The following is a 13,302-nucleotide window of genomic DNA, read 5'->3' as shown; positions in this document are numbered from 1 at the left end:
ATCCAGAGTAGCACTGGAGAGGCATGTCTTCTCCGCCATTTGGTATCACTTTGAAAGTGGAAGAGAACTCCTAAGCCCTGTGCAAAATGGCCACATTTTCTGCCATTTTTGCCATGCCTAGCAGTCATTCTTCTACCTTTAATAATTGCCCCCCTCTCTTTTGCCTTCATAAATGCTAGAAAGGACATTTGGTTTTTCAGGCATTATATTAGAAGTCAGGATGGACATGGACCAAGTGTGCAAGTGGCAGCTATCACAGTCCCAAGAATCCTGTCAGCATTCATTGACAGGATCAAACAGTTTCTGTGCATAACAAAATAACAAACAAATACTTCTGACACTTCAGGTACCAGATCTACTCTCAACCTGACCTCCAAATCAGAATAGATAAGAGAGATTTTATCAGCAAAGAACCTCACAAACTTAGTATGACAGCTAAGGACCAAATTAATATCACTGACAGGTTTGGACTCAAATGTCATTACGTAGGGAACTACTTTAACCAGCTGAGCTGAATGAGATTCGGTTGGTGAAGTGATGGTGGAGGGGGAAAAGCCTTCTTCATCGCCAGTACTGCCACCTCATAGGCCTGCAAACAGGCTCAATGGTATGCTCTGTCTGATTCAGACCAAGTCTTCTGTCAGTGTCATTCCAGTCAACTGCCTTCATATTCCCCAGCTCCCTGGTAAACCACAGAGCTTGGGGCCTACCCAGGACTGACTCTCTTATAGCCCCAACCTCCCCATCATACAGGCCTCCACAGTCCCTGGGACAGCTAGATTCAAGTCCAGTAGCACCTTAGAGACCACCAAGATTTTTTGGGTATAAGCTTTCAAGAGTCAAAACTCCCTCTATCAGATACCCAGGGGAGGCTTTCATAATCCCCCAGAGCTGCCTGGAAACCAACATGATCCATTAATCACTGAGTGTGGGCCATTTGAATTGGTTCATTGCCCCTGCAAGGTGGAGGCAGCAAGCTTAACCATGGCTTCAAACTAGGTGACCTGTCCTTGGGACCCAACACAAAGTACATTCAATCAAAGATGCCCTCTGTCTGCATCAGGAATCTACTGATAGAGAAGACTTACAGAAATAGATGTCATAAAATGTCACAGGTGCATATGAAATCCATTCATTCTGATATTAAGGCAGGGTCTCTCAATTAAGGCAAGAATACTTCTAGGCACTTGGAAGAAGTAGCCTGACTGCCTAAATGCTTCAGGAGAACATTGATCAAGCCTCTTTTGTTTGACCTGCCAGAGTTCCTCCCAGAGATGTCCATTTGCATGACCAAGTTTTCTGGACGATAGCCACAGTTTTTGTAGTTTCTCTCACAATACAGCGTTCTGGATGATTTAATCATAACCTGAAAAAAGCCCATTAGCCCATCTCCTGGCCATCGTCAGCAGGTATCAGTCACACCTGCCACCCATTTTAAATTAATCATCTGCAACCAGACCCATCTCCTTTCACATCTCCCAGATGCATACTCAGGTATCCCAATTTAACACAGAATATCTGAACTGTTCTATGACAGCCCAGATCCTAAATCTCGCAACAAATCAAGATGCAGTCCACATTCCACCAATGGGCAGCCAGATCCTGTATATATGTTCCAATGCTATCGCAGATCCTAATTCTGTACCAAATTTGGCTAACAACAGGGACACCCCTCCATTGGTAAATCTAGGTGCACAAGAAAGTAATCTCAAACCCTGCATTATTGTAGTTGGTTCCCCTCTAGTACCTTCTTCCAGAATCGCATGAACAGAATCGTTGGATCTCTCCTCTTCAAAACAGAGCATGTTTGTCTCTCTCCCATCCTGGATTCCTTCCTAGATTTAACCCTCCGTATCCTCCCGTCTCTAGTTCCAGCTCCTGCCAACCTAGCAGTTCGAAAGCAAGAAATTGCAAGTAGATAAATAGGTACCACTTCGGTGGGAAGGTAACAGCGTTCCGTGCTCCTTGGTGTTTAGTCATGCCGACCACATGACCACGGAAACGTCTTCGGACAGCGCTGGCTCTTCAGCTTTGAAACGGAGATGAGCACCGCAACCCTGGAGTCAGATTCAACTGCCTTTTGAGCTAGGGAACCTTTACTTTACTTTATCCTTCTATATACTCCTCATTCCTTAGTTTCTCCATCTCCTGTCCCTGGCCTACCTGCTTTATTGCCATCTGGTCCTTCCCCAATGGACACACACCCCATTAGGGATTCTTTCCTTCTTATTTGAAATTCCTTCCCCATTGATCCCACCACACCTTCTGGCCCCTTTTGGGGTAATTCCTCACTTACTGCTTCCCCATTGGTTTGCTCTGGACAGGCCATGTGGGCAGAACATAATCTGCAATAAATTAAACTGGATGTTTGGCCAAAGGTAATGAAACTACATACTAAGACTGTGCAAACATGAATGATAGTAATTGGACTGTCAGATGTAAACTGCCATGGTATTATTGCAATTGAGCAGTTCAGTCTCACTGTATCTTGCGTACAATAATAAAGTTACTTACTGGTTAAGTACCTAACTCCCTTCCATCTTTTCCTCCTCAAGGATTTATTATGCCAAGCCGGGGTCTATGTATACAACAGATCCTTTTTACCTTGGGGCTCATCTTTTAGTTCTTCATGCGAAGGGCACTCTATACACGACAGGCCTGACACATGGACTGATTTAGGTAACAATTTTCTCATACAACAGAAAAGTTTCAAAAATAGCTGGAAGCTCCAAAGACCTCACAGCACACATTTGGCTTAAAGGGACCTGAGGTAGACTAGGAAACACTGTAATGTGTGGTAGTCTCTCAATATAAGCCTTCACTTGAAAAATTGATATACAGACAAGAAATCACAGCTGTTTTATACATTTGAGTTATCGGTTGATACTGTATGATAAACGTGTAAATTTGCTCTAATTTGAGATCATGCAGTAGTTTATTTCATTTTGCTTTTGTACTAATTCTTTTAGAGAACTTTAATCCAGCATGAATCCCAGCATCACTTTGGGTACTCTCTACAGGTAACTAATGTTTTACAGAACCTGAAATTAATTTCCATTCAGGGAAATAGCAAAGTTGAAGTTCCCTGGGGATTCACAATCTGGGGATTCATAATCTTGCAAAGCTGAAATACCCTGGGGATTTACAATCATTGTATACTTTGAAAAATTTATAAACAGGGATATGGATTCTACAGACGGAATGTTCATAGGATGGATGTCTCCCTTCAGCCCACTTCTTGCAAAAAGACTCCCTGAAAGTCAAGAGTCTCGGAAATGGAGTGGGATAGATCATGGAGAGCTGCAGCTTGAGGGGAGATCTGCAGAAATTTGAAGCACCAAAAACATATAACCTAGCCAAGGCCCTCAACATCCCTCTAAGATAATACACACACATACACATTCCTGAAAGATCACTGGATAGCCATCCTGACAAACTTGTTTGAGCAAGGTATTCCACAACATTGGTGCCATCATGGAAAAGTTATTGTTTGCAATTTTTACTGCAGTATCAGAATGCTTGTAGGAAGACCTCAGCACACAGAAAGGGTTATATGGGAGCAGATTATTTCCTTATGCTGAAGAATACATTTTTTGAACCATTGCTTACCTCATTGTCTGACTCCACAAGTACTTGATCATATTCACTAAGGGCTACAAGAAACATGATAGATGTGACATTTTCAAAGCAGTGTATCCATTTTCTTCGCTCTGATCTTTGGCCTCCCACATCCACCATTCTGCAATGTTAGCAAAATCCACAAAGATAAAGAAACTAAGACATAAAAATTATGATTAAACACATAGTATTATGCAAATTCTTAAAATCAATTTGGATGGCAACTGAGCCAAATAACCATATACTGGCGTTGTCTGTCATATTTAAATGAAAGATTATCTTTTTTGTAAGAGGCCTACAGAAATTAGGATCAGATTAGGCCCAATAACAATATATGTTTCAACCTAACTGCAATGAGATCACACCATTAAATTCTCTGAATACAGCTTTATGATATTATTATACCTAGAATACTTAATTTATTCAGATTTTTAGTTTTTGTTGAGAGACTAAATGCCACATACATCATGGAAAAAGAGTTCACTACTTCAAGTTCAAGTAAAAAAGTTTTTGAAAACAAGTTATAAAAACATTACAGGTAAATTATAAGTGCATTTAAAAAACTTCAAAACACCGCAGTTTCCTGCTGGGTTATAGCTTGCTCTCTTTCAAAATTTTGAATTATAGTAAAACATGTCCTACTAGTGACAGTCTAATAAAGAAATAAAATACATAATAAAGTTGAGCAAAAATTACACACAGGACTTTACATTAATAAACTGATAATTAATCCCAATAACCGACTGACTTGCAGATGCAGTCTACAACATATACATCCTAAATTGGCACTGAAGAGCCTGAAATAGAAATATTCTGTGTACACAGAGAAATGTGTAAACACAGGGAAAAGTTTTAGGTGCAACCAGGGGTCATTTCGTAGAAAAAGAGGTGCGGGAGCTCATTAGCGTAACTCATTTACATATGCCACACCCCCTGACGTCACTGGAAGTGTGTCAGAAGGCAACACCCACCGCTCAGGCTCCACTGGACTGTTTTGGATTGCTAGCTATTGGGGGGGGGGGAACGTGCAGATCTGTCCTCGCAGAGGAGGGAGAGCTTGTACCTGAATAAAACTTGGTCTTAAAGGTGCCACTGGACTGTTTTGGGCCAGGGGGCTGGGGGGGGCTCTGAAGCTTACCTGGCTGCTTCTTGCTCTAACTGAGGGCTGCTGGGAGCAGGGGGTGGGGCTTGTTGCATGTGCCCGCCCCCTGGGCTCTTTACTGCCAGAGCTCCGCTCCTGTGCGCTCCTGCAGGAAATGACCCCTGGGTGCAACTGAATGCTATGCCTTACAAAGTTGTACTTGCACATTAATGCAAATACAAACACTTCATGAAGTTTCTGTTTATGGTTAACAGTAACAAGGCTGAAATTGCACCCATGTGAAAGTTGTAGCAATCATATTCTGGGCTTGTTTTCTCTCTTTAATTTTCTGTTTATTTGTTATTTATAACATTATATACATATCACATAAGTATATCATATCATATATATCATATATATACACGAGTCAATTTTTTACATTGTCTTTTGCAACCACCCATACAGCTTCCATCTTTTTTCAAATACATCATAATGTTTTCCCTGTAGGATTATACTTAACCTATCCATTTCTGCCAGTGACAACACTTTTTCTAACAAATCCTCCTTTGAGGGAATTTTTTCTTCTTTCCAACATTTGGCTAATAATATTCTTGCCACAGTTAAAGTATAGATTATTAAATACTTGTTTTCCTTACCACAGCTATCTGGAAGCATATTTAATAATGCCACTTCTGGTAAGAAAGGTAATTCTATCCCTGTAATCTCTTTTAATATTTTAAATATTTTACACCAATATTTTTGTACTTTTTCACATCTCCACCACAAATGTATAAACGTGTCAACATTGTTCTTACATTTCCAATGGTTTTTACTAATATTTCCATAACATTTTGATATCTTATCTGTTCTGGCTTGTTTTCTCAAAAAACATTTACAATTTAAAATTAGCAGTTTCTATAATATACCTGTGAATCGACATATTTCATAAACCTGATAAGGGAACTGAAAAGTAACATATCAATTATTTAAAAAGTAATTGAATCTATACCTGAAAATCACACTTTGTAAGTCAAATGGATATTCAATAATTCCTGTTGTTGGAACTCGAACTCTAAGCACATCTTGTTGGGTAGGCAGATAACCAGAATCTGCTATACGGTCCAAGTCGTTAAGATAACTATGGACAGGAGAGAAACAGGAATGCAAGGTAGTGATATTATAGTCCTATTGAAGGAAGGAGGAGTATGGTATTAAAGGAGGAATAAGAGTAACAAGAGCATGAAAGAGAATGTAACAAACTGCAGAAGGGATGAGATTAATTTTCAAAAACTGTTGGGAAAAAACAACAGGAATTTTGATAATCTAGAGAATCTGTGTAACTTGGCTTTTTACTTGTTTGCCTGAAAACTGCCCTGAAATGCTCTCAAAACATCCAATGTCTTACAACTGCTAAAAAAACACTGGGAGTATCCTCTCATGATAAATACCAGTTCTCACCATGTGAGGGTGCATTTGAATAAAGTATCTCCCATAAGAAACTGGTATAAGTAAGATTAGCCTTGTTGGGCTGAATTGCTGGTTGCAAGATATGGATTGGAAGAAAAATCTTGTACTGTAAAGGGGACAAAATAACAAAGGATTTCTCTTTCCTATTAGAGAGAGGGATAATTTTCCATGTTCCAACAGGTATATAAATTGTACATTCTAATTTCGGGATACTTAGCACAGTCTTTCCAAACCTTTGGGTTTGGGACACTGCCAAAGTCAACAAAACATAGTTTGTGCCTCAGCTCCATGCAAATGCAAGTCTGGCTAGAAATACAGTAAGAAAAAGTCACTCTGATTGCTTTTACAGTGTTTGCTATTTGCGGATGCTGGATTAATTCCTTTCACAGATTAAACCCTTCGAAACTGAACACACAACCAGTCAAGTGTATAATGCAAAACAATGCAGTAAATTACTCAAAATTTTTGGGCAGGAACGCACAGGAACGGAGTTCCGGCTGGCTCCTGAGTTGGCCACACCCGGCAGGAATTTATTAGCATAATAGGCCACACCCAACAGCAGAAACTCATTAGCATATTAGGCCACACCCCCTGACAGCACCACTCATAGGCTACACCCCATGCCTTCCCTTGGCTTCCTGGGCGCCTTGCAGCTGTGGGGAGTCCAGGCAAGCCGGCCCTTGGACAGGCCGGGAAAGGCACAGGGAGGCATTTAAATGCCTCCCCGATCCTTCCAGGGGGCCCCTGGCCCACCCACCTTGGAGTTGCCGGGGGGTTGCTCTCCAGGCTTTGTAGCCATGCACGCAGAGGTTTCGGCTGTAGTGGGCATGGCCAACTCTGAAGCCAGCCGGAACTCCGTTCCTGTGTGTTCCTGCCCAAAAATAGCCCTGGTATTCCTTTAATATATACTTCTGTGTATACTCTTTATGCTTAAGCACTAATATTCAAAAACTGACTAAATGTATTTGTGTAACAACTTCCACTTTTACAACCCACTAAAATAGATTAAAGACTATGATGATCACTGTGGAACCATTTCCCCCAGAGTTATATGTCGCTATAGTGGGTTAATGGTTTAGTTCACTGGAGTGACCTCTTGCACCTAGGGTTGCCAGCCCCCCAGTCCGGGTGAGGGGTCCTCTGCTTTTGTGGGCTCCTCCCCACCACCAGCCAGTGAAAGACGGTGCAATGACATCACCTGGAAGTGACATCATCATGCTGCCAAGGTTGTACAGTGATGCTCTATTTGGGGAGGGGAGGCAAAACTCTATGGTAAAATCAGGCTCAAAGCATCAAGTTTTGCCCCAAAACTAGATCATCGCTACATAATGTTGGCCGCATGATGACATCACTTCCAGGTGACATCACCATGTCGTACACGCAAGGCACAGCAGAAGCTCCAGAAAAGGCCCATCGATCCCCCCACCAGCAGAAAGGTAGGACCTGGGAACCCTACTTGAACCTCACTATAAGCAGCATGGTCTTTTCCTACCATTCCCTATAAACTCCTGTGTTCCAGGAAAGGATGTACAAAAATCAGACCATGGTATTTCCGTGTTGTGTTACCCTGCCATAATGGTATTGAAAACTGTTCTCCAAGGGAGACTAGCATAGGTGTTACTGTTTCCATGTAATCTTAGAATAGAAAAGAAAATGACTTTATAGCAAGAAAGGAAAATCAGAACTTGGCTGTAGGCATTTTGTTATTTATAAGTATAAAACATAAGGTCCAGCAAATTTTAATCACCACTGACAGCCAGGTAATTTGCTAACGGCAAAATTGGGTTATAAAATACAGTATTTAAGGAAATGGTGATAGGAGCTAAAAAAAAAAATCCACTCTGCTTTTTGTATTCTATTTATAAAAACTGACCTTGTAGTTATTAAAGTAGTGTTGAAATATCTTATCTTTGTACTTGTTATTCAGTCATTTCCTTGGCTTTCTTATTTACACATAAATTAGGAACACACATGATACACTTTTGTACATCACAGGTAGGCCTCTAATACTCCAAATATCAAATCACTTCTTAATACATGCAACTTATGCTCTATGCTCCAGGATCTTGAAAAATAACCTATGTTCACCACAACAGATTTTTAAAATACCAACCAAAGACAGGACTATGTAGCATGTCCCCCCCCCAACAAAGTACAACAGCTAAAAACAAGAAAAGGGATCTCGAGAGAACATTTGACAACCCAGCTCATTTTCCACATTGTCAATTCTGATTTTAATAGTAGTTGGGATTTTAGAAATATGAGAGATTGCAAAAGTTTCATTGATATGTCTAATTCTCCATATGGTGAAATCTGAGGATACTTAAATCCACGGACTGGAGCCATGAACAAACAAAACACATTTTTACAATGCTGAAAAAGCCTCAGGTTTGCAGAAAAATCTGAAATATTAAAAAAGAACACAATATGGGACTACCCCCGCCACACACAAATGACAGAAGCAGTGCCTGTGGCTTTAAAAAATAAATGCTCTCTATGGCTGTTCCAAGGCAACCATAACTGTATTGCCAGCCTCCAAGCCTTGGTCACTGTTAGTAAAAGGCAGGGGGAAGTGGCAGGGCCCTTTTAGATTTTGAGAGAGAGAGCTTCTCAGGTAGGGTTGCCAAGTCGAAATATCTCCTTACCGGGGGACTCCTGGTCCGTGGCTGGAGTGTGTGTGTGTGCGCAAAGCGCGCTCGCGCCACACGCACGTCACCCGGAAGTGACGCGACGCCGCCGGGCATGCTGGGTGCGGGGCCACGACCATCCGAGGGAAAACCATAGAGTTTTCCCTTGGATGACCGTGGCCCCACCCCCAGCGTGCCCGGCGTGGTCACGTCACTTCTGGGTGATGCGCCTGCGGGGTTCCCCCTGGGGCCCGATCTGCCGCCGGTGGGGAACGGGCCTCTGGGGCGGGGGTTTCCCCGCCCCCCGGGGGGACTTGGCAAGCCTATTCTCAGGGCTAGGCCTAGCAGCAAACACTGGGTGACTTGTTACCACATGACTTTCATGACTCACCCAGCCCGGATGTTTGCTAATGTTCTACAGCAGCCACCTCACAAAAGCCAATATGATGTAGTAGTTAAGGTTTCAGACTAGAATCTGGAAGACCCAGGTTCAAATCCCCACTCTCCATGAAAGCTCAATGGGTGACCTTGGATCAGTCACTCATTCTCAGCATAATCTATCTGACACAATTGTTATGAGGATAAAATGGAGGAGTGGAGGATGATGTAAGCTGCTTTGGGTCCCCATTATGGAGAAAGGATAAAAATGAAGTAAATGAATATCAGCATAGCCAACTATGGGGGTAATATAAAAGGTAGATTGGTGAGTGGGTACAAAGGAAAGAAGGAAATATAGGAAGTTGATGATATGGGAGTTCAGGAGAAGAAAAACAGCATGGGAAGAGGAATACAAGGGAAAGTACAGTTCTCCCTACAAGTCCTCACAGGTTCCGCAGCCTGACAGCCAAGCTGTCACTGCACAACTGAGCCAGACTTTTTCTGGGAAGAGGCTGCCAAGGGAAGGGAAGGAAGATGAAAGAGGGCAAATAAAGATAGCTTGCGTGGTGGGAAGGAAGGAGAGAAGGAAGCAAATGGGAGAAATTATTAGGGCTTTCAGGAAAAGGAAAGAGGACATAGTAGGAGAGAGGAAAATGAGCTGTGGCCCCTGCATGTTCTTGCGGGTCCCCTGCTTGTTTATTTTTAAACCAAAATTAGCTTATTGTTTCTTCATGAATTGCTTAGACACTGACCCAGTAGACTCAATGCTGTCTTATGTCCTGAGAGTGCTTAGGAGACAAGGACCATTCTGTCAAGTCACATGCTCCCTTATTCCTCCTCCTTCACTCGCATGCCTTTGCTTTTTCCTTTCACATTTGGAGCTGACTAGGGATGAGACCTAATTTCACAAAGGTTAGTTTGATACAAATATTCCCATTTCAATTTCTCTCCTGCAATATTCCTTTTTTTTTTACTTCCCCGAAAGGCAGAATTTTGCAATTTTTCACATTTTACACAAACACAATATATATATAAAAACATACATAAATACACATATATGGGGTTATCATTCTTTTTAACAACATTATGCTTATGTCTAATCCACCTTAATCTTTATTCTTGTATATTATGATGAGTAACCATTCACTCTATCTCAATCGAGTATATACTTTATAATAAAACTAATAGTCTGACCCTTATAAACTTACCTACATGTGGTTATCATACCAATTATAAAACCATGTCCAAGTATTCTGGAATGTAGAGTCTGTTAAACCTTTTATCAATAAAGTCAATTTATCCAATTCCACTGCCTCCAAAACTTTGTTTATAAATTCTTGCTTTGTTGGTATTTCCGTTGATTTCCAATATTTAGCATAAAGAATTCTGGCCGCCTCCTGCAATATTTCTAATGAGGCCGCACCATATAATTATACAGGGGCATTAAGATACTGGCTTATTTGTTTTCAATCCCTTTCCTAATAATCACCACCATAGTATTTGTCTTTTTTTTAATTGCAAGGTCTCTCTCCTGGTCATTTACCACCAGTTCAGACCCAATCAATTACAGTCAGGATTTTTTTGCTCCAATGTGCATTACTTTGTACTTGCCCATGTTGAACCTCATTTGCCATATTGATGCCCACTCACCCAGTATTGACAAACCCCTCTGGAGTGCCTCACAGTCCTCCCTGGTTCTCACCGCCCTGAGCAACTTAGTGTCATCCACAATCTTAGTCACTTCACTACTTACTGCCAAACAAGTTAAAAAGCACCGGACCCAGTACTGAGGCCTGCGGTACCCCACTGCTTACCATCTTCCACTGTGATAACTGCCTATTTATACTGTCTGTTTCCTGTTAATTAGCTAATTTTTCATCCACAAGATTACTTGTCCTCTTACCCCACAACTGCTGAATTTACTTAGGACCCTCTGATGAGGAACTTTATCAAAAGCTTTCTGGAAGTCTAGATAAACAGCATCTATGGGGTCACCTTTGTCCACATGTTCGTTCACCCCCTTAAAGAACTCTAAAAGGTTAGTGAGACAAGATCTTCCCTTACAGAATCCATGCTGATTCTTCTTCAATAGCTTTTGTTCATCAATGTGCCTACTAATTCTATCTTTAATAACAGATTCCATCAACTTACCCGGTATTGTTAGACTAACCAGCCTGTAATTTCCCAGGTCTCCTTTGGAACATTTTTTAAAGATGTGGGTTACATTAGCTGCCTTCCAGTCCTCGAGAGTGGAGGCAGATTTTAGTGATAGATTGCATATTTTTGTCAGATGATCCACAAGTTTACATTTGAGTTCTTTCAGAACTCTTGGATGTACGGCCACCTGGCCCTAGTGATTTGTCCATTTTTAATTTGTTCATCAGTCATAGGACCTCCTCTCTCACCATTTCTCATCAGGCCTTTCAACACTCCTCTTGAAATCAGCAGTTCTGGAGTGGGCAAGAACCTCCCATTCTTCCACAATGAAGAAAGATGCAAAAAACCCCAAAAACATTCAGCTTCTCTGCCATTTCCCTATCATCCTTTAGTGATCCTTCCACCCTTTGGTCATCCAAGGGCACCACTGCCTCCTTGGCTGGTTTTCTACTACTAATGTATTTAAAGAAATTTTATTGTTGGTCTTTATGTTTTTTGCAATCTGTTCCTCAAAGTGCCTCTATGCCCGTCTGATCACCAACTTCCACTTTATTTGCCAAAGGCTGTGCTTCCTTTTATTTACATCACTCAGACTTTAGATTTGGGATTTTTCAGAAATCCCGAATTTTTTCAGGTCCAATAGACCCGCACTGAAAAAAAGAAATAGACCCGAACTGAAAAAAAGAGGGGGAAAAGCAGCAACAAAGTCACAAAAAACACCTGAGAGGGAGCTCAGCTGCGGCTCTTTTGGGCAGTCCCTTTAAACCGGATTGCCCAAAGAAGCCTCACAAAGCAGCTGATCCTGAGGGGAGAACTCTCCCCACAGGCTCAGCTGGGCTCTACTGTGCAGCCTGGTTTAAACCAGACTGCCCAATAGAGCCTGCAAAGCAGCTGATCCTGCAGTAAGAACTCTCTCTGCAGGCTCAGCTGGGGCTCTGCTGGGCAGCCCAGTTTAAACTGGACTGCCCAAAGGAGCCCCAGCTGAGCCAGAGGGAAGAGTGCCACCCCTCAACTATTTTATGGGCTGTCTTCTGTAGTCCCTTTAAACTTTGGGAGTTTGGGAGAAAGCAGTGGGAGAAATCTGCTCCAACCTCTCAGTTGTTGTTCTGAGTTTGCCGGTAATTCTCGAGCGTATCTAGGATTTTTTGGGGGAATTTTTTTTCCGTTGGGATGATGAAATATATCTGAAAAACACTGATAAGGTGTTTTTCAAGTATATTTATGGGCAGACGTGGATGCAAATCCCTATTGTATACCTTCTCTGACATACAGAGCCACTTCACCTCTGACTCTTCCCTCCCTATCCTTCTAATATAAGTTGTATCGAGGAATCACTGTATCCCACTGATTATCCTCATACCATCATGTTTCTGAAATGACCACAATGTCTATGTTCTCCTCTGACACTAAGATTTCAGCTCCCTCATTTTCCCTCAGACACTTCTAGCATTTGTATATAAACATCTATAATTTCCTGGACACATTAGACCTGCAATCTTCCTCCTATGGCCTCTAAACCTTGTAGACATGCTGCAGGTCTAGGAAGCATCTCATATTTCATTGCTTAAAGTAAGTGTTAGATACGAGACTCGAGGCAGCAGGTCAACAGTGATAACGGCTATTGAACACGAAGTCAGAAGAACCAGAACGAGACAAACAATGGAGCAAAAACAGGTTGCTTACCAGTAACTGGTGATCTTCGAGTGGTCATCTGTGCATTCACACCAATGGGATCTAGTGCGCCTGCGCTGGATCTGCCGGTGCCTAGCAAGCTCTAGAAGGATTTTCGTGCCTGGCCCAACTGAGCATGCTCAGGAGCCCCAGTGAGCATGCCCAGAAGGGCAGGCACGGACATCCCGCCAGTTCCTACCAACCGCCGCGCATCAATCTCCTAACAAATCACGTAGAAGAAGACAGCAGTGGGGCAGGAGGGCGGGTGGTGTGAATGCACAGATGACCACTCGAAGATCACCA

At 42.1% G+C, this 13,302-nt stretch overlaps 1 protein-coding gene across 1 annotated transcript in view; it reads right to left on the bottom strand.

Annotated features, from left to right (window-relative positions):
- Positions 1–273: 273 nt before the first annotated feature.
- The window catches only part of LOC107116527 (guanine nucleotide-binding protein G(q) subunit alpha), a 151,180-nt gene continuing 138,151 nt past the window's right edge, over positions 274–13,302 (bottom strand). The window contains exons 4-6 of the mRNA XM_015418457.1: positions 5,709–5,837; positions 3,610–3,739; positions 274–303 (exon numbers count right to left, since the gene is read on the bottom strand). Of these exons, the coding sequence (XP_015273943.1) occupies positions 274–303; positions 3,610–3,739; positions 5,709–5,837 (289 nt within the window). The remainder of the gene's footprint in view (positions 304–3,609; positions 3,740–5,708; positions 5,838–13,302) is intronic.

Source organism: Gekko japonicus, unplaced genomic scaffold (assembly GCF_001447785.1).
Source record: "Gekko japonicus isolate JY-2015 unplaced genomic scaffold, Gekko_japonicus_V1.1 scaffold93, whole genome shotgun sequence".
Lineage (NCBI taxonomy): Eukaryota > Metazoa > Chordata > Lepidosauria > Squamata > Gekkonidae > Gekko > Gekko japonicus.
Note: the sequence above shows the minus strand (reverse complement) of the source record. Positions and strands in the feature narration are given on the sequence as shown.